Source organism: Lissotriton vulgaris, chromosome 7 (genome assembly GCF_964263255.1).
Source record: "Lissotriton vulgaris chromosome 7, aLisVul1.2, whole genome shotgun sequence".
NCBI classification, from domain to species: Eukaryota; Metazoa; Chordata; class Amphibia; order Caudata; family Salamandridae; genus Lissotriton; species Lissotriton vulgaris.
In genome coordinates this window covers 62022184-62048805 of record NC_141695.1, presented here as the reverse complement: position 1 = coordinate 62048805, position 26622 = coordinate 62022184, and the positions used below count along the sequence as shown (strand labels likewise).

The following is a 26622-nucleotide window of genomic DNA, read 5'->3' as shown; positions in this document are numbered from 1 at the left end:
GTCAACTAGACCGCTAACCTGCATTTTTCCTGTCCCGAGTGAACTCTATGGTAGAGAGGGTTAACACTATCTCTTCTACCGCACTCTATAATCCTATCACTCCCAATCAGGAGGGCGCTGCTACGCAAGCTTGCATAGTAAGTTCTAAATATAGCGTGATATTCTGCAACAACTAGACATTGGTGAGTTTTAAAATTATTAAGAAATGTTACAAATGTAGCTTTTACCGCAATACTACAAGCCTGCAATGGTTAGCAACATTCTCCTTCCACACAGACTGCAATGTCTCGGTGTATGCTTCCTGATTTGAACTGCAGAGAGAAGTTCAGATTACCTTATTGAATGAAAATCTTCTCTTTGTGTGCCAGGAGAAGCTGACCTGATTTCAAGATGTGTGTGAAGAATGACTGTGATGCACTGAGGCCATGAATGTGTCACAGGATACCTAGAGTGCAGATGGTCAAGAAAACGTAGAAAGGGAATCACCAACCACATCTGAACCCTGTACCATTATTATCACTCCACTTGAGGCACCTGACTTTCTTGTACACCATAAGTACCAGAACACACAAAAGGTGATGTGCGGAATGCCTGCAATTTTTCTAGCCACTGGTATTCCCTTGGGGTAGCTTTCCAACCCATTGCTCACCATCAGCCCTCATCAACGTCTACGTGGCCCCCCGTGCAGATATCATCAGAAGCCAAGGAAACTCTACTTCGCATTCTATGCCGACCACACCCAGCTGATCTTCTCCCTCACCACCGAACCCACAACCGCCAGAACCAACTTTCACAGAGGAATGAAGGCCATCACCACCTGTATAAGAGACATCCGCCTCAAGCTCAACTAGGACAAGAACAAAGTACTCAACCTCGGTCCCACCCCGTCAGCCTGGGACGATTCCTGGTGGCCAGCTCCTCTGGAACCCTCTCCCACCCTTACGGACCATGCACGCAACCTTGGTATCATTCTCAACTCATCACTCACAATTGACCATAAATCAATGCAATTTCCTCAGACTGCTTCTACACCCCACCTGCTTTGAAAGACATTCAAATGGATCCCCACAGAATCCAATAAGACTGTCACCCACGCACTCATCACCAGCAGACTGGACTATGACAATGCAGTCTATGCTGGTGTCACCCAGAAACAGCTCAAGAAACTACAAAATGTTCATAAGGCCGCTGCCAGACTAGTCCTCGACATCCCCAACCACACCCACATCATGCAATACCTCCGACAACATCACTAGCTCCTGGTCAACAAGAGCATTACCTTCAAAGAATGTTGACAATCATTTTGTAAACTAAGTGCCCAATTTCATTTTTAGTGGTTGGAACTTTCTCCACCAGGGTAAAAGTGTTGTCCTGGGAAAAGTCTCAACTGACAAATTTTTAAATGTCAATCACAGATTTCAAATTTTGACAGGCAATGAATTATAACTTTGCCGGAAAGTTTCATCAAACAGGATAGCACAGTAGGAAAAGTTACAACTTTTTTATTTTCAGAAAGAAAATATCAAATCAGAATTTTTAGTTTTAAAATAAAAAAAGAACAATGCCACCTATCTCCAATAGAGTTATCTTCAATGGTGAGGGGAGCATTCTGCTGTTGCCTTTTACCAACAGGTTTTATCCGACAGTGACAGGCAGTGAAAACTGACCAAAATATCCACCCATCTAAATTAGGTAGGTGGATACACAGGTCAAGAACCAACAGTCATTACTCTGATGGGCCATCAGATGGTCACGGCAGAGAAGAGGCAGTCTCCACTGTCATTACACCAAAGGTCCACCTGCATTAAAATTGAGTGGGTGGACCAATATGTTGGAAGAAATGGTTGCGTTGCAGAGGAGTTCCCTTTACATCAACATGTAAGGACATATTTGCTTGCATGTTAAACTTTAATTCCATCACATTCAGCTTGAAATCATGCCTAGCCCAGTCATACAGGGCCTGATTCACAAATGTAACTTAAACTTTGGTATAAATGTATATATTTGAGTATGTTTACTGCTTATTGTTATTCAAAAGCTTCGCTTTTGTAGTAACTTACACTTTTATGGTAACTTGCACTTTTGTTGTAAGTCCATCACTATGCAACTGGGAAACCACTGGTACTGCATCACCCTCCCAAACTTACTTATTACAAATGTAAACTTATTTTAAAATACAGCTTGTGAATCAAGCCCAGTGGTTACTGATAGGCAATGTACATTTTTCTTGGTACTTTTTCTCTTAAATAGTAAATAAAAAATCATATCTCCTGTTCCCCTTATTGAATTTGTTTTCTTGGTGACATTTTGCCTATTTAATTTTTCACTAATTTGAAATGGGATTTTAATGTTGTTGTGTTTTCTACTTTTTTTAATGAATCTATTTATTGCTACAGAGCAGTACAACATGTTTACATTATCGTTCTTGAATACCAACCAATCCTTATTACACCATGCCACAGATTAGCATTATTAATCACCGCTAGGGCCACGGTCTTCATCGCCCACACACATTTGATATTACCATCAGTTAGTCTCTGAATGAATCTCAGAAAGAATTGTTTCACCCACTGGAGGCATACACAGATTTCCATTGTATTTGTTCCCGATTTTTCCCCACTTTTTTAGGCATCTTCTTTTCACATAGACTGCTTTCTCTGCCAACATACACCAGTCCATGACTTTCTTCCAGTCTCGAAGTGTGGGTGGTGGGGGGGTAGCACCCCAGTGGCGAGCTCTATTGCATTTCACCCAGTGTTACCCAGGTTTGGTCTGCTCATCCCAGGTTTGTGCCTACCCACATGTTTAAAAGGCAGCATTTAGGTGAAAGTGTGAGCTCTTTTTCTACCACCCCTGAGATGCATGACACCATTGCTTTCCAATAGTCCTGAATCATCTGACACATCCATATTATATGGTAACGATCCCACCTCCCCACAATTCCTATTACAGTTTGTGTCCGCCCTAGGACTCATTTTTACAAGTATTTTCCATGAGATGTACACTGTATGTAGTATTTTGAGCTGGACTAGTCTGAAGCGAGCTGTGATGGCTACTTCCCTCAGGGAGGCTAAAGCTTTGGGCCAGTCTTCCTCCTGTAAGTCAGTTACATCTAACCCCCAGCAGTCTTTCAGGGCAAGAAGAGTGTCTAGTTGATTGCTAAACAACTTTCGGTAGGTGAGAGAGATTGCCTTTCGTTGCAAGTGTTCCTAGAGAAGTCTACATTCCAGAGGTGATGACTTCAGTAGCTCCGATCTCATGGGCACTGCTGCCTGTACAACATGTCGGATCTGCAGGTAGCGGAAACACTCCATGAGTGCCAGTTCATGTGTTTTTGTAGTTGTTTGAATGTGATGATCTCTACCCCTGTGTGGAGGTACCCCAGCCTCGATATTCCTGTTAAATGCCATTTGGCGTAGTTTTTCCTTATTTCTGAGGTACCCAGCTGTTGGAATTCACAAATTGCTGTGGATTTGGTGTGCCTATTCTTCCACCCTAGTTTGGACTAAGCCGCATGCCATTGGCGTGCTGTCACCACTGTGGGACCCTCCAAAGGGAGTCGTAGTGGTTCAATATAAATCGCATTGAGATAGCCTCTCGCTGCAGTACTAGCCAATCCATTTGGTACTCCAACTCTGTTAGCGATTGGTAGACCTGTTGGTTAGTGGTTGCAAGCTGAGCTACCATGTAATATGTTGCGACATGTGGCAACGTGATTCCTCCATTATACCAACTATGGGTCAATTTACAAGGGCTACCCTAGGGAGACCACCATCCCACAGGAGGGAGCGTACCACACTATCTATCTTGTACCGGAAAGTGTGTATTTTGTAATATGTATAAAAATCACGTCAGGGCCATAATTTTAAACAGCGCTGCCCTACCAAGGAATGAGAGAGGGAGGGCTCGCCAGTGGTGGACATCACTTTTGAGGCAATCCAGAGGAGGTTAGAGGTTTTGGGCTTGGAAGCACGCCTGAACTGCTGTTATAAAGATGCCTAGATATCAGAATCCTACTATGGCCACCTGCGCTTCGCAGTGTACTGGCAGATTCATCTGACTTGCATCCTGAGTACCTTCCGAACGTTGCAAAGATGTTTAATATTTTAGCTATAGAGGCTCAGGGGGCGCAACAAAAGATCCTCCCAGTCTTTCGACTAGCACAAGCTCCATGTAGCCACTGGCTCGAGGACCAACATGGAGACCAGGGGGGACAGGGGGCATCCCTGCCTTGTGCCGCTCTTTAATGGTAATACACAAAATGTTTCCCCAATAACCAATACCGGCACCTGATGTTCTGTGCATAAGAGGTGAAGAGGTGAAGCCAAGATAGGAATCAGGGTCCAAGGCCTATTCATTTGAGCACCGCCACCATGTATGACCACTCAATGGTGTCGAAGGCAATCAACACATCTAGGGATAGGACCACCACGTCTTTTCTGACACCATGAAGACGCCTGAGGTCTAGGGCGGTGTTGTGCCCTGGCATAAATTCGGATTGGTCCGGGTGAACTAGGGCCAGGAGCAGAGGGAGCAGCTGCTCGGCCAATGGCTTTGAAATCATTTTTGCTTATGCATTCAACATCGGAATTAGACGATATTACTTGCATTGGTCCCTTGGCTTCCCCTCTTTATGTACTACAACTACTGTCCCTAGTCTCTGATCTAATGGGAGTCTGCCACTGGTACTGATCTCCTCAAACATTTCAAGTAAGTGAGACGCAGTTATCTGTGCTGTAAGCTTGTATAATTCTATTGAGATACCATTTGGCCCAAGTGCCTTGCCCGAATTCAGGGCTCCAATCACTTGGATTATCTCAGCTACTGTTAGGTTCTCCTCGAGAGACTGGTGCTCTTCTCTTGTTAACACCGGGAGTAAGATATCTCTTAGGAACTCTAGGGATTCCTGTTCTGAATATTCCGTACTTGCAGAGTATACCTCTGAAAAGTGGTCCGCAAGGGCCTCCGCAATACCTAATGGATTCTTATCTCCTCCCCGAATCTAGAGGTAAACGATTGGACCCACATGTCTGCTCTCTGGTGCTGATCTAACCAGGCTAGTAGTTTGCCCGCTTTGTCATCCATTTCATATACTTGGTGTTGTGTATCGTTAATTTTATTTCTGGTCTCTTCTGTCATGCAATCTCTATAATCTTGTTGTTTGAGTTTTAGTGTGTGTTGTAAATCGTCATTGTAGTTCCTAATGATTTCCTGTTCCAGCTTTACAACTTTTCTCTTTTTTTTTTGTCAGGAAATAAGCGAGAGGGCCTGACCCCTAAATACCACCTTATTCGCTTCCCACAATGTCTGAGGTGATGTGACTGATTTTAACATTTTCCTGGAAGTAAGAGTTAGTGGCTTCCTCCAAATAATTTCTTATTTTCGGTATCTTAATTAAGCCTCACTGCTTACCATTTTTACTGATTTTTACAGAAAAATACAGACAAAAAATCATGTATTTTCTTGTCTGTATTCATTTATAAATGTGGATAAAACGGAAATTGGGTGATTTTTGAGTGATTCTAAATACACCTTGCCATGAATGCTAGGCCAATAAATGTAGATTGGCGGGTAAAGGTTTTTTTTAAAAAAAAGGAATTTTAGTAAAGAGGCTTAAACAGCAGTAGATATGCAAAAGGCTGATACTGAAATTTGCATATTTTCATATAAGTGCATTGATTTATCTTCTGCAGGTGTTAATATCACTGAAACCTGAAGGCATTCAAGCATGACTGCATATTTATTGGTTAAATAAATGTGGAAATGTACCAGTACCAGTACCAGCTTTATTTCTTTTCAAAACCCATAGTAAATTTGTATAAATAAAGATGAAGTTGACAAAAAATAAATATGGATAAATGCAGACGGAAATGTCCAAAAAATAAATACCATAAAACCAGGAGCCCTAATCTTAATGTACCAGGGATGTATTGCCACCGAGCCCAAGCACCGCGCCCCACCCACCATATATTTTGCCCATTTGGGGGAGTTGTTCGAGATGCCTCTCGCCAAGTGTCTGACATCAGAAAATTGAGGGAGGAACATGGGGAGAGAAATCAAACAGTCAATTTGTTATTGACTACCATGTGCTCCTGAGTGAAACGTGTACTCTGTTGTGGTGTGGTTTAGAGACCTCCATACGTCTAACAGGCCTAAAGCTGAGACAAATTCTACCAGCTGTGTTTGCATGGGGCTTGGGGTCCTATGCGTCATATGGTCCAGAAAGTCGCAGCCTGCCATATAAAAATCTCCTCCCATATACAGAAGACCCGCTGGGAGATACAGTATTTGTGGTCCCAGTTCTTTCAAGGTCGAGTCCCTTAACATGGGGGGACGTATACGGAAAGGATATTTACTACTTTGACTGCCTATACTACTGAAATTGCCCCGTATCTATCCAGTCTGTTCGTCCAAGTTTTGCGTATGGTGAGGGGTAGGCCCTTCTTAATGAGAATTCCCGTACCTCTTGAACCAGATGTATAGCCGGCATGCGCCTTAATTTTGTTTCCCCGGTGATTTAAGGCCTTACAGCTGTTTCCCAAAAGATGGCTCTCCTGCAAGAGAACCACATCCATGGAGTGTCTCTTAATAAACTGAAGCACAATGCCTCCCTTAACTTCACTTCCTAGCCCATTTACGTTCCAGGACATTAATTTCATTTCAGCCTGCACTTGTCCTGTCATGTGATCGCTGTTCTGTTTTTCTTATTAGGAGTGTGCTGGAGTGTCGCTGGATGTCTTCTTTCCCCATGCAACTATGGGCTCCCTATATAGGACACAATGTCTTGGTCATGTTGAAAATAACTATCTGCTTATATACTGTAGCCTAGGAAATTGCACAACAAAACTGCTAAAAACATGTAACAAACCTCTCCCTTCCCCTTCCCTAACCACCCTCCACCCTGAAACCATGCCAGGTGGTGTCCCAATTGCTTGCCCCCCCAACTCAGCGGAGTGCCTGTCAACCCTACCCAACATATTAAACATAGGGAACGTATACTTGCTCTTCAACTCTTCCCCAACCCCCTCTTCGGGTTTACAATTACTCGGTCCACTATTAATATTGAGCTTCCATTTCCATCAGTGCTAAGGTAGTTCGGTGGCTCAGCCCATTCCTGCCCCTGTCGCTGCTTGGGTTCTATGCTGTGTTAGCCCCCCCCAAGTCTGACAGTTGGGTGGAAGGACGCTTTTAGGCCAAAGTCACTTGGACAGGCAATTATCCGGCCGGTCACCGAAGATATGTTACTCTTACCCACTTCAAATAGGACTGGGGTGCTGCCCTGGCAGTTTGTAGTATGATGTCCTGATCTCTATAGTTAAAGAGGCGGGCTTTAATAGGTCTCAGTGGGGCCCCAGGTTCGGGGCATCCCCCCGGCTCACAGTGAGCTCTCTCTACTAAGTAAAACCTTGTGAGACCTGGTCAGCTGTTGAACCCTCTACCCTTACAGGGACCCCCAGGATTCAAACGTTCTTACATCTTGATCACCCTTCTTGATCCTAAAGCCTGGCCTCCAATTGGACATTGCACATTTGCATTCATTTAATTTGAGCTTTGAGCGTTGACGTGTCTTGGAACAAAGATTTTGTGGAGTCTTCTACTGTTTGCACTCTTGTCCCCATATTTCGTAAGTCTGCCTGGATTAAGGAGACTTCACTCGTAATGGAGTCTATTCGGGTCCCTTGCATTTTTTGTACCCTTCATATAGCCACCATAATGTCATGCATGGATAGTGTACCTTTGTTTTGAGCTGCCTGGGCCTCCAGTGGCGGCCGTTCATGTGGGGGATCTTGTGCTTCAGCTCCTTTTGGGAGGGTGAATTTGTCTAGTTTAATTGGTGGGAGTTCTTGGCGTTCTTTCCCCCAGTCATTTATCCACCTAGGTTGCTTCGCCCTTGTGGTTCTTCTTTTGGGGCCACTGGGTGAGCTCCTGCCAAATGCCAGGGGTTACCGGGGCGGCCCCTGCGGCCTGTCAGGTTTTGACTCTGTTCCCTCAACGTACTGTCCTCTCCCACTCCCCGGTCGGTGACTGGTGTGTTTACCAACTCACACCCTGAACTTACTTGTTGGGCCTTGCTTTGTTACACCCTCTCGGTATCCTCCGTTTTAGATCCTATCTTGCTCCTATGTCACATTGTTACTCTGGAAGCTCCAACCAGGCCGCCGGGGACCCACCCCACCCTTGGTGATCTATCGGCGTGTTCCCCCCAGGGCCGGGGTAGTCAGTTTGCCTGATGGCCGAGTTCTTGCCGCCGGTGTGCTTCCCATGCGGTCTCCACTGGCTCTGACTCAGGCACCATTTCTAATGTATCAAAAGCTTGACATTCTCAATTTTGGTAATTGCACTTTTTTGAGATGACCTGATTGCCAAATGCAAATAGGGAATCGCAATTTGTGATTTCCTAATGCACATGCATGTAGCCTTTCCTAAAGGCGAACTGTGCATTTAGGAAATGCTAATTACCATCAACTTCAAGATGATTTTAATATGTGGATGCTTTGACAAATGCACAAAAATGCATTTTTCAAAGTGGCATGTAGTGCACACATGCCCTCAGGGCATGTGTGCGCTTTACATGTTAACACTTACCTTTTTTTATGGTGTGGAATCATGGGGGCCTTAGGCCACCGGGCACCCTTGGATTTGCATTCGATATTTGCGATTACCAATTTGGTAATCACAATTTGCGAATCCAATACCACTCATTCCTATGAATATAGTCACATTACCTAATAGTGAGTTGCAATATCTGAATCGATATTAGGTAATGTTAAGGAATCACTCAATTTTTTGCGATTCCTACATGCATTGCATTTTGCGATTCCAAAATAACGATCCTGTGAAAAATATTATTTTAGAATTGCAAAATATATGCTTAATGCATGTGCCCCTGTATTCCGCGTGGTGGACTACCATCCACCTCTATCAATAATTCTCTAACTTACAATAATGTATGCTTTTTTAGGAGCGCTGGACTGCTCCGTACGAAAATACTAAAGTACTGAAAAAGAATATGCTTTGGCACACTTTCGATATTTTTTTAAGTTTACAGCTCCACAATGGATGTCTGCCATATTGTTTTGATAATTCAGTTTAAAATCAAAATGAAAGCTGTGTTCATAGTGCATGTATGAGCGGATATGACTGATGACTCTGAGGCCTTCGAAATGGGATGATCCTCTTGTGTATGTGTGATGAAGTATGCAAATAACTCATTGCCCTCTTTTTTGCTGAAACTGCTTTTTATCAGTCATCAAAATTTGTTTTATTTTTATCAATGTGAAACTGGGAAAAAAACTGCTGCAAATTCAAAAGGTTAGGAAAATCAATGGAAAAGAGAGACATATTGGCTTTGCAGATGCTTGTTTTTTTCGAAGGGTCAAAATTCATGTCTGCATTCTTCTTATATTATCAAATCTGTCATTAAACTAATCGGCATTCCACAAGGCCTACCTTTACACATCCATAGCTTTTTATTAGCCTTCTAAAAAGATTCCTCTAAAGAATGTCATTTTTCAGCTCTCTAAAAAGTTTTCAGATTTTACCATTTTTTTGTCCTGAACATGTTCAAAGCGTATTTGCCATATCTTTGTGGCTGACTGTTATCGGTAGAACTTGTTGAATTCTGAAAGTCATTCCTAACAACATTATGACCATTATTGGAATTCAGTTTTCCATTTGTATAATTGGAAACTATCGATTTGCTTGATTTCGAATGTTCACATGTGTTACATGGTATTACAGAATGATTTTATCACCTTTGCATATATCATGTTCTTTCCAAAACCCCATTGATTTTGCTATATCTTTCACTTTTCACTATTAATGACCCTTCACTACAGTTAGCTGAGGCTCGACAGGCAAGTCTAATCAGGTGAGATGCACCAGCGGCCAGGGCTGGCAAGTGTATCCTGCTGTGTTTCTTTAGCTCCTTTCTTTACTCAATATTTATTTAAAGCAATCCCAGTCATGGTGGTCTGCTGACCCTAGTGGGCCACCATCCCTATGAGTTAGCAATTTCCAATGGGCTGCTAACCAACATCTACCTCATTAATATTCATAAGGTAGGTCTATTTGCCACTTTCTTTTTAATCGCAAAACTTGTCAAAGACACATTTCTACATTGATGTTTGAAAAAAAAGAAATAGCAAATCAGAATAAAACATGCTATTTGGAAATTGCAAATGATTACATTTGTAAATGTGGCCCCAATTTCCAAGGAGACGCCCTATGAAGGTGAGAGCCTCCCCAAGACACCTCAGGATTATATAGGGTGACACAAGCAAGAGGAGCAGATCATATTAGATGGGAAAATGACCACCGGTTCAATTTTTCCCTGTGAAAATCCATGCCATTGAGTGTCCGTCAGTCAATTGCACAGATAAGCGATTCTACTCAAAATACTTGCACTGACAACTGTAAAATGTTTTTTAGGACTGGCAAAGGCAACTGATAGAGCAGAAATCTGGAAGTATACCGAGGCTGACTTGTGATACTGCCCTGCCTCTGCGTGAATTTTCAGTTCCCTTAAATAGAAAATATGTACCTGTTTTAAATGTAGACCTTAAGAAATGAAGTTAGCCAATAAAAGAAACGCGGTACCTCAGCTTAATTTAATGTGTTTTTTTGCATGAGCAAGGCAAGGCGCGTCACAAGAGAGCGGCCATCTTGCTTCAGCAATCTAGTAGGCACAAGGAAAACATATTTTTAATCAGGCACCGTCTGTTGAAAGTGCAGGAAAAGTTTCAATAGGACGTGATTTTCATTGGCAGGTGATGCCCAAAACTTTTAATGAGTTCTTCTGGTCACATCTGATGCAACAAACGACTCTTAATCAGAAAGGTTTGGAAGCTGCATTTAAGTTTTGTCAGTTTAGCCTCCATGGGTCAAGTCTCTGATGAGTTAACAGCAGATAAAACACCACAGACAGTTCTATGTAGCCAGGTCATTCACACAACTGGACGCCTCAACATCAAACGCAGGTGGGGCGATGTGTGATTTCCGAGAATTCGTTTTTGCGGTGCAAACTTCCGAGCTGCCTCCTCCTCTGACAAGCAGATGTGCAACGACATCTGTACAGGAAAAATCCAAAGGTAAGTTGCTGCTAAATATATGTTTTACATTATATGCAAATAAAATGTTTGGAATGTGTTAATCTATTTTATAAAACACATTCTTTATTGAAAATCAGTAGAATAAGTTCGAATGGATGAGCACATTTCATTGATGTGGCAGTAAAATTGACAAATTGTAAAAAAATTTATGCAATTGGGGCACATTCAGCAAACACCTGCCGACCCTGTTGAAAGTGCCCTGAAGGGATGGGTGGTCCTGAGCACGCCTGAGAACACGCCACACCCCGAGGGTTTGGAATGAATCAGGCGGGGTGAAAAGCTCCGATGCTGAGCCTTTTCGCCCTTCAGTGCTTCCCTCCCTCGTCATGCTGCTCATGTTTCGGTAAAGAGCAGGCGTCTCCCCGGGCTAGGCTGCGGCAGGTCTGACCTGTCATCATTCATTGGAGGTTTTGCTCTTTATCAAACGAGTGCGGCATGTACCGGTTGTGGTAATCACACCATCACTTATAACTGTGAACCTTGGGCAAACAAGTCCTGGATGATAATCACAATCTACTGACCACTCTTAATAAGGCTCACAAATCACAATGTGCTAGAATGTTGTAATGAGTGTTCAGGTCTCTGTAATCTAATATTTGGTTGAATCGTGTTATTTTAAATACATGGGTATGTCTGAAGGGCATTTATCCACGTTAAAGTATTATTTTCTTCAAAGTGTTCTGGTTATTCTCGAGTGCTTTCACCCTCTCTTGCCCGCCCTTTGCTACCTCTTTCAGTTAATTCCCAGTCCCTCTTTTTTGTGCCTATTAAGCGATACAAATGTTTTCAGGTGCTTCGTTCTTTAGGTCGCAACTGCTCGCTTGCGAGATCTATAGTTCTTGGGGCCTCATGTATGAGAAATGACGCATCGCTGCTTGAAAGCAGCGATGCGTCACTTCTCAGCGCGCACTCCTTGCGACATTCCTGATGCGTCATATTTACAGTATGACGCATCATGTCGCAAGGAGTTACAGATACGTCAGTATTTCTGACGTATCTGTAAGCGCAAAAGTGACGCATTGCTGGAGTGTGTCACAAAAGTAACACAACTCCAGCAATGCGTCCTTTCACATGCGGCAAGACCGATGTGGAAGGGCCTGCGTCAGTCTTACACCTGCTGTGAGGCAGGCGCAAGATTTTGACACAACGGCGTCCTAAAAGTGACGCAGTGAAATCTCATAGATTTCACTGCGTCACTTCTACGACCCTTACTTGCGTCAATACGCCCCCCCTTGCATACATCATACCTGGCGCAGGTATAATGTGGCGCAGGGGTTTACAAAGTGACGCATGTATCTAGATGCATCACTTTGTAAATATGGCACAACAAGGTGCATTTTTTACGCCACTGGTGCGTTACAAAAAGGGACGCACCAGCAGCGTAAAAGTGGCGCAAGGGCTCATAAATGAGGCCTCTGGTTTTCTGTCTGGCTTCTTTGGAAGTGTGGTAGGTGCACGCCACGCCTCCCTTAGGCCCCGCCGACTCGCCTAGCGTTGCAGATTGTGATTTCTGCGTCTCGTCTCTCCACGTTGTGTCCTTGCCTCATGCTCAAGCCCCCCCAGAGTGTGAGTTCTGGAGTTGAGGCATTGTGAGTTACACACAGGCTTGTTAGGGTGTCAAATACTAAAGCATGTTAACTTAAAGTTTTACATTATTTTTTGCTTACCCACTGGCTGCAATGCAGTCCCTAGATATTCGTCTTCAGTCCATGACTCAGTGGGTCATTGAGCCTTCTCCAATAACCAATGCAGACACTGCTCTCATGTTGCTCATTATATTAACTAGCATGAGAGATATGCAAGGATTGGTTGGAGTGGGCTGGCTTGACTCTCATTGAGGCACTGGGGGCCTGTGCCTGCTCTCCACCTGAACGTCTAACACATCTGTTTTGGACAGTTTTAAAGTGCTCATGTATAGCTGGCCGTCACCAGAGAGTCGGCCAAAAGGATCTCCACACTTTAAACTGGAGTGGGCACCACGCCTTCCTTGTTGCAAGTCACCAGTAATAGCCCCTCTCTCACACTTGGCTTTGTCTGGGAGAAGTGAAATACAAAATGGTTATACAATTATTTTATTACCTTCTTATTTTTCACGGTTTGTTTTGCTCACAGCGGGGGGGGGGGGGGGGTGATGCAGGTTCTGCCTCTGGAGCCTATAATCCCTACATAAAGGATTGTCTCTAATGTCTTTAATGCATTCAATTTGTGATGTCTTTAGTCACCATTGTAATAAGTTATTACAGCTGAGTTTTGATCTCATTATGCTGGCTAGCTTCAGCCAGGGTGAAGGGTAGGTAATCACGCATAAATACAGCTTTCTGTTTAAACAGGGACAACAGGAATTTCTTAAATATTTTTCTCAAAATGGAACGTAATCAGCAAAAATGAGATAATTACACTCATTTGTTTATTTGTTTCCACATGATAGAAAGAATGCATGTTTCCACACAATTTAAGGTATGTACAGTTTTATTAATATGACTTATGTTCAACTGATGCTAATATTTGTTGGGTAGAAGTTACTAAATGCTTTTTGATGTGTTGAATTTAAATTCATTGTAAGTGGGTTGAGGAAAGGGTGATGCATGATTATGTATTACTTGGTATATTAAAAATATAATACAAGTCTCCTCAGGCTTCCAACACTTTGTAAAGAAGCTCCGCATTTAGTCTAGTTTCCCTCTATGGTCATGCAACTCAGGTATAAATTGCGGTATTCGTATAATGTTCATTGGGGGTACTTTAGTCCTTATATACTTACAGTTCGGTTTGGGTCAATCCTTTGCTCATGATTGGACGGCTCTGTTGCTTCGGATTTCTTTGGATTGCTGTGTTGTTCCACCATAACACCCATAGCATTTTGACGCGGCCCCAGAATTCCAAGGATGTGTAAATATGAGGTAGTGCCAAAATCGAATGCCCTGCAGTAGCAGGCGTTAGAATGACACAACGAGGAGACATCATTTTATGTCTCCTTGTTTTTACTTTTTGTATGTGTGCAGCATACATAGAAGGAGCAAAATGCCATTAATGATTGTTTATGTGCAGGAGGGTGTCCTTTCCTGCACATAAACAATAATTAAACAATGAATATGTGTTACTTCTATGCCTGCTGCAGAATGCACCACACACAGAAGTAACAAATTACAATTATTGATTGTTTATGTGCAGGAAGAGATACCTTACTGCACATAAAAAATAATTCCCTGCAATGCAGACCCCCTTTCACTGCGGTGCAAGGGGGCCTGTGTTTGCGCTTGGCAGCTAATTTTAACACCCGCACTAGGGAAAACACAGGGGTGGACCATATTGTTGTAAATACAGTGCATCCCTGCGTTTGAAAATGTCGGAGCAAGGTGCTCCTAAGTTTGGGACAGCTCCAAGCTCTGATATTTCTATGTAATTATGCCCCACAGTCTCAGAATGCTACCCTTGCAACCCAATTTTGCTGCTAGGGGTCTGATCGCCTTGCCCTCTATAAGGCAGGCCTGCTGCTGGGCTGTGGCTGCTACTAGGCATGCTCTGTTGTTGCTTGGTCCAGGCTGTCACTGATTCTCTTCTTTTTAATTCCCAGATTTGCAATGCTGTGCTGATAAACTGGTCTGGAGAGGCAACATCATCCATCGTTGAGACCCTTTCAATGGGGCCCTTTGCTGACTGGGACGCCTGGCTTAAAATGAAACCTTCCTGTTGGATTTTCCAATAACAGACAGAAAGAGAAGACCTGCAGTCCAACCTGCAGATAATTTCAGGTATGACTACAATTGTGACAGAACACCTAGACTGTGGCCATGGTATTGCAGAGGTAGGAGGTGATTGTAACTTATAATGTCTTATTTGTACTTGCTGTCTGCCCCATGTTAAGCACATTTCTTTTTAACTGGGACTTATCTCAAAGTACTCCCCCTTAAACAATGCACAGTTTCATTAGCCAAACACTCAACATAATGCAGAGTAGCATAATAAAATAACTTCTGTGCATCTACACTAGTGTACATCACACAAATGTATCACTACATTGTGCCACTTTGCAAATGTTACATTCGGGGATAGGTATTTGCAATGTTTTTCTACTAGCTCGAGCTACGGCCCTGACTACGAGTGGAGAATGTACTTATCGCACCTCATAAACAACAATACCACGCGGTATGTTATTTAACGGGTGCAGTAAATAGCACATATCATGGGTTTTGGGGAATAACAAGGATTTGGTAAATACTGTACACATTTCTCCTGTACACACTTCTCCTGTTAAAATTTCATAGGTTTGACCTGCCGAAATGTAACAAAGTTTAAAGTATGTTTATACATCCAGCTTGTTATTCCAACTCGTGCCCAAACAGGGGTTTACACAGTGGTAGGAACACAACAATCCAGTCGTAATCTGACTGTCCCACGGTGTATGTATCTTTGCTTTTCAAAGTAACTCCAAATGAATGGCTCCAAATTCAGCCTATTATCTTGTCCCCTGTCATTATGAGTTGGGTTCATCACGTAGCTTGTGGACACCTCAGACTGAAGCCCCCTAATGTTATTGATTAAGAGACACCCCTGAGTAACATATTTCCATTTTAGGGTTAGTTGATTGTTTGTTACTGATACAGATGTTTGTGCCTCTGTCACTAAAGGGAATGTAGGGAGAGTGTATTATTCTACTGCTCAGTTGTCCTAGTGCACTCTGTTATTGGATGCCATCAGTACTGTTAGAGAATATAATTAGATTTATTTTGGGTCATGCTTATATAGAATATATTACTGAGTCATTAAGATTAGTTTGGAAAGTCAAGCAGTGTAGGACATGACACCTGGACTGACATAGGAGTGCAAAATAAGTCTGTTACGAATTTTTTGTGAATTTAAGTGATGGCTCTTATGCACTGAAATGCCAGAGAATGCAAAAATAATATTTTATTTGTATTTGTATTTATAATTACCTGGTTGTGTCATTTAGATAATGTAAGTACTGAAAGTTGCCGCAATTACTCCAATGTTGTTTAGGTTACCATAGATGTGAATGATAAAAGTATTTCCAGATCTAACTTGTATTCGACCTTTGGCTATGAATTGATAAATGTGTTATTCTATAACAGCATATCTTTTAGGCTGACCATTGTCTTGAGCACATGTCGCCCTTTTCTAGAGTAAGTCCCCACTTCCAATTGATAGTGACATCTTTACTCTATGTTATACTCTGAGGTTTAAGTGGGGAGTATCCACAATTTCAGCATCCAAGGAGCAGATGTACAGGAAAGTGCCACAGAGTGGCACTGCAAGCACTTTGGCTGCGCCACACTGCAACCCTTTCAGAGCACACAAATGACACATATTTACAATATGATGTTGCATTTCTGTGCTTCCCCCTGCGCTGGCGCACAAGTAGCTGCCATACGCCGGCATAGGCACCCTTGCATGATGATGCAAGAATGCCTGCATCATGGGGAGATTGTTTTTGTGCAGGAGCGGGCACCTTCCTGCACAAAAACAATCACTACAAGCATTTCCCTATTTCAATGCGTGCTGTAGAATGCAACATACACTGAAAGAGGAACAAAACGAGGAGAAATGAAAACATTTCTTCTATGTTGCACCTCTTTAGGCCACCTCTAGGGTGGGGTAGCCTAATGACGCATTTCCTGGTTTACGAATCCTCGTAAATCTGGAAATGTGTCTTGTTCCATGGATGTTGCGTGGGAACACCCACAGCAACACCCATGGAATGCCCCTTTTACGCAAAGTGCTGTGCGTAAAGGGGCCATATTTTCAAGGACAGAAAAAGCCATACAGGGTGGTTTTTCCTGTCTTTCTACTATGGAGCAGAGAAATGCATTGCCAGTGCATTACAAAACGTGACATACTGGCCTGCCTCCAAGTGAATTTTGATTTTCTGGGTTTTTTTTGTCACTGAATTTCTTAGTTTGGAGGTTTGGGCAGATAAGGATGTATGTGGCAAAACAAGTGGCTGTGAGGCCAATCTAGAGTTTAGCTTCCATTTTTTCGTAGTTTTTCTTGTGGACAATTTCAGGCTTTGGTAAAATAGTAATTACTTTAGAGAAATCAGGTTACTTTTGGTCTTGCTGCATTACACTTCTGACTAGAAATTACCACAAATGATATGTTTATACCTGTATGTGTCATTTGCAGTAATTTTGGGAACAAATGCTTACCTTTGAGCACAGAAACAGAGTGTGACTGGCTGCTGACTGTGCTGTTCTTGTTTCGTTGCATTAAGCACTATGTTTTAAGGGCAAAATGCATCTTCTGATTCATTTTGCAAGTGAGAGTGCATTTTGTGTAAGAATTAGCACTAAATGCAGGGTTATGCTCCGCAAGTAATATCATGGAATCTTACATAATTGCAATGACATTTTGCGCACTTACTCTACAGAAAATTATATGAGCTATGCCAACTCCTAGTTAATTTTTAAAAGTATTGCTGCTTTTTCATTTATTCTCTCATCTGTATGCAAAGTTGATTGAAGATAGATATCTAGCAGGAGGAAGTCAGTTCAGAGCCTTCAGAGCCAATGAGGTGAAGCATTTGCCTTGCCACTGCATCTTCTACCATTTGAAGTCGTTTTATAATATTTAATGATACTTCATGGAACAGTTCAATTGCACAATCAAGCCATGATAAGATTAGTGAAGTGGTAAACCGGACCTTCTGCTGGAACCCAAGATAAGGTGGGCTGGGACAGATTGATAACATTGTGTAACATTTGGAATTGGTCAGCAAGTTCAATTCAGAGATCATGGAGTGGGATACATCCATGACAAATCCTTAGTTCTTTATATTGTAGGAGGCTGTTGTTGTTGTTCCTAGTTCTTCAGACCTCTTAATAAGTTGGATGTAGTTTTTAGATTCCCACCATAATATGCTTTTTTTAGGTGCTGAGTTTTAGAACAATCTTTGTCATGAGTTTGAGGTCACTGCTCAGCTCATAATGTGATTCCAGGTCTTTATTCACCCTACTGATCCAAGTTATTTACCCTGCTGGTTGGCAGGGCAATCAAAGGCCTTCTCATCCAACAGAGCTACTTTCCAGTGCTTGGCCTAGTTCCTTGGAAAGGAAGGGGTGGGAAAGAACTCTGCTTTTGCTAATGAACACACTGCACCTAGTATGGGGAACCTCAAGCCCACAGAAACACAGATAGAAGGCCAGACCTCTAGAACCAATCACAGAAGGGGCTCCCTTTAGAAGTTCTGGTGAGAAGCAGCCATGTAGCTGTTTTGGTTGGGGATTGAATTGAGGGAAGGTCTTCTCATAGACCACTTCAAGCTGCTATCTTGAAATGTCTCAGCAAGCTGTGCAGGAAGCTTGGGACAGGGATGGAGTAATGAAGTGTCACATTAGGATAGGGCATAGGTACCTGGCTACTAGACATTTCCATCACCATTTAAAACATTTAAAGCAATCTTGCACAAATGATAGACTGGAGAGAACTCACTGCACCAGGGAAGGACAATGCTTAAGGAATGCCCAGTAGGAAGTAGAAGCCTACTGACGCTACTGCAAGGATTGACTTAAGGACTTTGATTTGAACTGGCATCCAGTGACTGCGAGTCTTTCTCTAGGTCTGGTAGCTTAATCCTCCTTATAATCTCCGTGGGACAGTAGTGAGATAGACCTGTTGGGGGGAACCTCTGGATTTTTCATGGACTAGTCCTGCAGATGATTGACCTCCATAAGGAGGGGTACTACTGACATAGCCGCTAACTCAGGTGCCCTGCAAGCTGTCCGAAGCCATTAGGAATGGGCAGTGCAGAAATTAGGGTACTGTGCTGGCAATGCAGAGGGACTGCTGAGGAAGCCCCAAGGTGAAGGCAGACAGAGGAGAGGTTTAGCTGCAGAATTAGAAATCTATGTTACAGGAAAGAAGGTCAAATGTAGAAAACTCGTCTGGTAGAGAGAGCTGGACACTAAGATCAAGCAAATCAGCTGTACGTGACCAGAGGATACAGTCCCAGAAGTTTGCTCCCAGAGGGAACTTGGCAGGAAAGAGAGCATTAGGGGCCATATGTAGGTAATCTTGATTTACCTATTCTTAAATACCGAATCATACCGATTCGGTATTTAAGAGTAGGTAAATGGGATGTAGGTAATTTCACTTTTGAAATTACCGAATCGAAATGATTCGGTAATTACCGAATCGGTATTTACCGATTAAGTAATTGCCATTGATTCCTATGGGCCTTGAGGCCCATAGGAATCAATGCTAATTACTGAATCAGTAAATACCGATTCGGTAAAATTACCGAATTTGCAAGGGGGACAGGGTGTCACTTTGACACCCTGTTGCACCCCTCAATTGTGCATGGGTGCACATGTTGCTGACATACATGCCATTAGGGCATGTATGTCTGCAACATGGCACGTTTTTTAAAGCAAAAAAATGCTTTTTGAAGGGTTTTCATTATTTACCACCAACTTCTAGTTGGTGGTAAATAACTAATTCTTAAACCCTTGTAGCACTAATTACAGTGCTACCTACATGTTGAATTACAGAATCGGTAATTTTACCAATTCGGTATTTTACCGAATCGGAAAAATTAAAAATTCGGTAAAGTTACCGATTCTGTAATTTACCATGCCCCTACATCTCAATATCCAAATACCGGTCGGAAATGGCCGAAAATCTGTATTTTTGGCCATTTCCGACCGGTATTTGGATACCTACATCTGGCACTTAGGGCCCGATGTAGGTAAATCTACATTTACCACTTCATTAATACCGAATCATACCGAATCGGTATTTATGAAGTGGTAAATTAGAGGGGGGGAGATGTAGGTATTTCAGATTCGGTAAATACCAAATCTGTAAGATTCGGTATTTACCGATTCTGTAAATACCAATTCGGTATCCCCCATTGCTTCCTATGGGCCTTGAAGCCCATAGGAATCAATGGGCACTACCGAATCGGTAATTACCGATTCGGTAATTACCGATTTGTGCAAGGGTGCAGGGGGTGTCACTTTGACACCCTCTAGCACCCCCAAAACAGGCATGTGAGCCATGTGGCACACAGACATGCCCTAATCACCTGGATTCGGGATTTTAACACCCAATTGGATTGGGTGTTAAAATACCGAATCTGAAGGTCCTGTGGGACAGAAAGTAGTCCCACCTACATCCCAAATTAAAAAATCGGTAAAAGTACCGATTCGGTATTTTACCGATTCGGTAATTTTACCGAATCGGTAAAATACCGAATCGGACAAAAAAAGGTCCCCTACATCTCAGTAGGCCAAATACCGGTCGGAAACGGCCGAAATCGGCCGTTTCCGTCCGGTATTTGGTACCTACATCGGGCCCTTAGTGCTCTAATGCAATTTGCAGTAGGAATGGTAAACCCCAGGATCATCACACAATCTTCATAATTGTTTATTTGTGTAGGAAGGTAGGCATTTGTGGGGCCCACTTTCCGGAACCACCTTTGCACCTAGGAACACCCCCCCCCCCACCCCCAGAGCCTGATGCACAAGTCCTGCTCTGGGTGCCCCCTTCTACCTGATACAGTAGCAGCAAACCAAGTAAGAGGCGCAGCCATGCTCTATGCCAAGGTGATGTGCCTCTTCTGGTCACAGTGACTATGACTTGGGGAGCAGCAAGCCTATCGCTGACAACTCTCCACCCATGCTGATCATTGAGTAGAAGCCAAAACCATCACACTAGAAGTGTATTGTGAGTTCACTGAGCTGACAGGGGCCACAAGGTCTTAGCATCCTCCTCACAGCCTTCAATAAAATTCAGCTTTCGTGTGTCCAACTGGGCATGAGCATCTGGTTCTAAAAAAAGGGAAAGCGCAGAGTGAGATTGTATGTGAGGAAAATAAGGATAAAACACCATCTGGGAGAGCAGAGACTATCCTCATCCCATCTTCACTGACTCAGGCCCTGAAATACTTGATAAGCACCTGTGAGGAGTTAAAAAAAATTAAATGAATTGATTTACACTTATTGCTGTTGTGGTACTTTAGAAAGGGAATGTGCTACACAAACAGTTTGCACAAGGCTTTGGGGGTCTGTCTGAGGAATAACATTCCTATAGAAGATGACCCTAAAAAGAGTGCCCTAAGTTTCAGAGGGAGTTATATTGGTGCCCCCGACAGAAGACTAATGTGTTCGCATAACAAAGTTTACAAAAAGCGATGGGTGGAATGCCTTATTTAAATTCAGCCACTGGTAATTACTTATGCCGCATGCCAGACCATTATTACTTTGCACACCATGCCACCTCAGTTTTGACCCAGCTATATGCAAATCATTATTGACCTGCTCCAGACGGAACTGCCAAGCCGTATCCACCCTTAACCAGATCATAAGCAACCCAGGACTGGTTTTGCATTTGTTATGGGCTCATCAGCTGAGTATATCTTGATTCCAGTGACACAGTGTCCACAGGAGGACCACCATCTGGGCCTACCCGTTCCACTTAGGGTAAGGTACTTAAGTATAGAAAAAGTAATGGATATAATGCTTGAGTTAATCTCAGCTACTGCTAATCACTCAGAGCTGTATCCCAGTCAATTGTAATTTTGCAAATCATGCCACCTCAGTTTAGTCCCAGCTACATGCAAATCAATCTTGACCCTGCTCCAATAGGAAAAGTCCAGACAGAATTGCCAAGCCAGGTCCTTCCTGAATTAGAACAAAAGCAATCTACTGTTTTTTCCCTCATCATGGGCTCATCAGCCGGGTATAGCTTGGTTCCAGTGACACAGGGTGCACTGTACCCACATCTGGGCATACCCGTACCACTAAGAATGACATACTAAAGTATACAAAAAGTGATGGTTTGAATGCTTGAATAACTGAGTCACTGGTAATCACTCAGGTCCATATCCCAGTCCATAATTGTTTTGCATACCAAGCCACCTCAGATTTGTCCCAGATATATGCAAATCAGTGTTGAACCTGCTCCAATGGAACAGTGCACCCCGAACTTCCAAAACAGGTGTTAGACCTGTCAATCCTAGGGTGGCCTTCCCCAGGACGTTTTGCCTGCTTGCCTCCAACTTTGCTAAAGTTGTTTTTTTGTTGGCCTTAGGATTCTGTGTACTTTACCACTGCTAAAGTGCTTGCGCTCACTCCCCTAAACATGGTTTGTTTGACATATACCTAATTTGCATATTTAATTTACTTGTATGTCACTTGTAGCGTGGAATACCATATACCATGGCCTGTAAATTAAATGATACCAGTGGGACCACCCGCACCTTAAAACCTGTGGCTGTACCACCCGTCAGAGAAGGAGTTTTCTCTTATCTGGCATGCTATTCTTTGAAATTCCCATGGTGGCACCGCAGTGGGAACCTCAAAATCAGCCTGCATGGCATGTACTGATGCAGCCCATGCCATGCAGATACTGCTGTGTATGCACACAAGGGGGTACAACATGTGCCCCCCTGCTTCCAGCCCATGGACCTGGGGCAACATGGGGTGCTGTAGAGCACCCTTTGTTTCCTTTGTGCCATTGTTTTATGGGGGGCTAACTGCCTTGAAAACCATGGCAGAGAGGAAATGTGTAATATGCTTGATGGGGCCGTAGCCGTCCTGCCAAGCATATTGCGGCCTCAAGACTGCTGCGCCACTGCCAGGGATCCCTGATCTTTGACGGTTGCCCCCGGGTGGCAAGTCGTCCTGGTTCTGACAGTTGGTGGACAGCCAATCTCATAATGAGACTCTTAGTAGTGTTTACATAATAAAGAATGTTTCCTTTTTTTCAGAGAAATGAATGAGTGGACAATGATTTTTTTTAATGCTGTTGTTGCATATCTGTAAGTAGTGGTACTTACCTACACTAACTTCCCTGAGTAGATCTTGGACTGCTCCGCTTTTTTACATTTACAGAGTCAAATGATAAATTGGAGTACTTGGTAAAAATTGGATTGTTGACTTATCACTTGTGAAGGTCTCATATATTTCACAATTAACATCCCACTTATCTACAAGTGGCTCAATTGCAGCATGTGTGTTTGAATAAAGTGATATGTTCTACCCTTCCTTTGATACAGACATTGAAAAAGACATTGAGATAATTGACTCTGGTGGATCTCCTCTCTAGATGCTGTATTGCGTTGAGGAGAATAGGGATATAAAGATGATGCTTGACCTGAATTTAAGGTACAAATTGATCCTGCCATAGATATATCCTATCATAGCAATAGTATTTAAATTTCCCAGTAGATTTTATGATCTTAAGTGTTGAATGGTTTGGATTGGTCCTAGAGAATGAGTGATGAAAATTCCTCTTTAGCAACTGTATTTTTCACCTCATCTAGTGTGAACATCAGAGTAGATTCAGAGTAGTGCCTCTTCCCAGACAAAAGGCTATTTGGTGGCCTTAAACTTTAATATTTCTCTGTCAATAATAATGTAAAATATTGTGTGTGTATATATATAAAATATTTTTATTATGCATTAATAATGATTACAAGTGATGTATAAGCATTCACTGAGTGTATTTTAATTCTATTTTTTAAATATTGTTAGGTTCATTTTTAGTTTTTTAAATTAATTTTGTAATATTTATTCAATAATATATATTTATAATTGTTAGCTAATTAAAGTTATTTCCTATGGGGTTTTATTTTGAGTTCATTTTCCCATTATTTGCTGTGGGAGGGTGATGTAGTACTAGTAGATGACCATGGGTGGTGCTGCACTTACTGCAGTTCTAAGCTGGCATTATTTACTTCTGTTTTTGCTCCCTTTTGAACTTTGTAACTTCATAAGTGCAGTTCATGAATAGCAATGGGCGTACTTTTGTCATGGCTGCACATCTCACCTAAAACCCCTCCAACACTTTTTAAATTCCTTCTGACTCTTCCATATGCCTTGCTCGTTTGGTCATCAGTATTGCCAATTTTCTAGCCACTCCCCACTGTCTCTACAAAATGTACTACTAAAATGTGTACTAATATGTACAGAGTCCCTGCAGTCAAGGGGGAAATCTCCACAGAGAAAAATATAGGAGAGGCATAACCCAAACATGTATGTTTGTGAGATGTATTTTGTAGTACGTTGTAATACTATGTAGTGCTGAAAAGTTTTTGAATGACCCCTTTAATTTGTATTATTGCTTTCCAGACCCCACTCCAGAAAAGCAATTGAAGATGTTTTGAGCTGGGAAGAAATTAAATACCATAACGTTTGTATTGTAGTTACTTTTCAGCTGAATTTAAAGCAGAGCAATGCTAGGTTTCACATGAAAGAGAAATGTGAGTCAAAGGCTTTAGGTTCAAGACTCATATTAGTCATTTCCCATTAGATTAAACTCTACATCTAACCTGTTTGAACACGTGTTTGCCTTCAGGTGTTAGTCATTTGTATGATATATTTAAATAATTGTTTGTTCATCATTAAATTAGGGTCTTTAACATCCCAAAGATGTGAATTTTAATGGCTTACTATTAATTTTTTATAGTCCATGCTCAGCTACCAGAGTCCTTGCAGATGGCCAATGAAAATCAGACAGGAGATACAGACTTCTACCTTGTGGGGTTTTCAGATGTTCCTCAGCTCCAAGGTCTTCTCTTTTGTATTTTTATTCTGATATATCTGATGATTATAACAGGAAATCTCATCATCATGACAGTTGTGTACTCCAACCCATGTCTGCACACTCCTATGTACTTCTTCCTTTCCAACCTTGCTTTTGTAGACATCAGCTATACCTCTGTCACATTTCCCAAAATGCTGGCTGGCTTCTTCCTAGAAGGTACCCGTATTTCCTATGAGGCCTGCATGCTGCAGTTATACTTTTTTATTGTTCTGATTGTGGTCGAAATTATTCTCCTGTCCATCATGGCTTATGATCGGTATGTTGCTACCTGCAATCCATTGCATTACTCCATCATTATGAACAAGACAATGTGTCTTAAGCTTGCAACTGGAGCATGGATTTTAGGTTTTCTGGAGCCTGTTACTCATGCCATACTAATTTCAAACTTCTGCTTTTGTCGGACTCATCAAATCAACCACTTCTTCTGCGACATTACAGCCCTGCTGAAGCTTTCTTGCACCAGTACCCGCAATGTTGAAATAATGAGTTTTACCTTGGGTGCTATAGGTCCAGTTTCATCAACTATTTTAGTAATCGCATCATATGTCAAAATAATTTCAGCTATTCTGACAATAAAGACTATAGCAGGGCGCCACAAAGCCTTCTCCACATGTGCCTCACATCTCACTGTGGTGGTCTTGTATTATGGATCCCTCATGTTTGTCTACTTGCGCCCAGCATCAACGTACTCCGTGGTTCAGAGCAAAGTACTCTCTTTTTTGTACATTGCTTTGAGTCCGATGTGCAATCCCATTGTGTACACCTTAAAAAACCAAGAATTTAAAAAAGCCCTCAAAAGAAGGAAACAAAATAATGTCAAACTGAGCAACTTCAAGAACTGAGATTGAACTAGATTGAATGAAACTCCAAGAAAATTAACATGCCAGAGTTTTACATGCTGGGGTTAACATTTCAGTTTATGCATTTGAAGACCTATTAGATTCAATCAACAACAACAAAGATATTACTACTCTGAAAGCCACCACTGCCCCAATCAAACAACTGTGTGTTATATAGGATCTGGTCAAAACAGTTACATGTTCAAATTGTTTATGGCACTAAATGTAAAGAATGTAGTTACCTCATTTTCACTTTATTTAGATTGCTAAAGATTTTATATTAGTTAAAAATAAAATTATTGCAATTATTACGTGTAGCATGAAGATGCTTTATAGTTAAAAGAAATCTCCCTGGGAGCTGTTACTGGGCCATGGCTTGGTGCATGGCTCCTCTGTTTACATAACATGAGAAAATCATTATCAGCTTTTTTAGCCTAGGATCTCTGAACATTCCTGCTAACAATCATGTGCTTTTGCCTTCCACTGGTATAGGAGCAAGAAGTAATCTATTGAAGTTTAGAGCTGTGATCATTATCCTTTCCAGGGCCCTTGTTGGTTGACATATATTACTTAGAATTGAAATGTTTTTGACTCCTGGTACTAGCAATTTAGTTTTATTATGGTAGCTAGGAACACAGGATGAGTTACATGGGTTGCTCAACCTGTCCCTGCCTTCTAGTAGGACATGGTATCATACAGCTAATTTTGTTTGATATTACAACAAATGTTTATCTAGTGGCCTTTGAATTTAGGTAAGGTCGTTTGGAAAAGACCCTGGATGCAGAGTGGGATCCGTTTCTACTCAACAAGTTCCACATGAAAGGGACATCCAAGATATGATATTAAAGTACTGTCCGTTTACCATCATTGAAACATTGTAAAACCACTGAATTATCAATTAATACAATAATAACCGTGATCCTGTTAATCCATTAACAAACCCTCAGAGTGTAGAATGTGTGCCTTTAAAAGGGCTGGTTATTAAGGATGGCACATCAAATGCTATTTGACACATACCTCAAGCAGCCTCTAGTTTTTAGTGGACATTGAGACAAAAAGTACTGGTCTTGTCACAATTCTATCTTGTAATGGTTTGTGCAGCAGGAGAC

General features: G+C 42.1%; 1 protein-coding gene across 1 annotated transcript; it reads left to right on the top strand.

Moving 5' to 3' along the window:
• Positions 1–24565: 24565 nt before the first annotated feature.
• LOC147700721 (olfactory receptor 5V1-like) lies at positions 24566–25516 on the top strand. Its single transcript, XM_086929197.1, has one exon. The coding sequence runs from the start codon at positions 24566–24568 to the stop codon at positions 25514–25516; it is 951 nt and encodes a 316-aa protein (XP_086785323.1).
• Positions 25517–26622: the final 1106 nt, after the last annotated feature.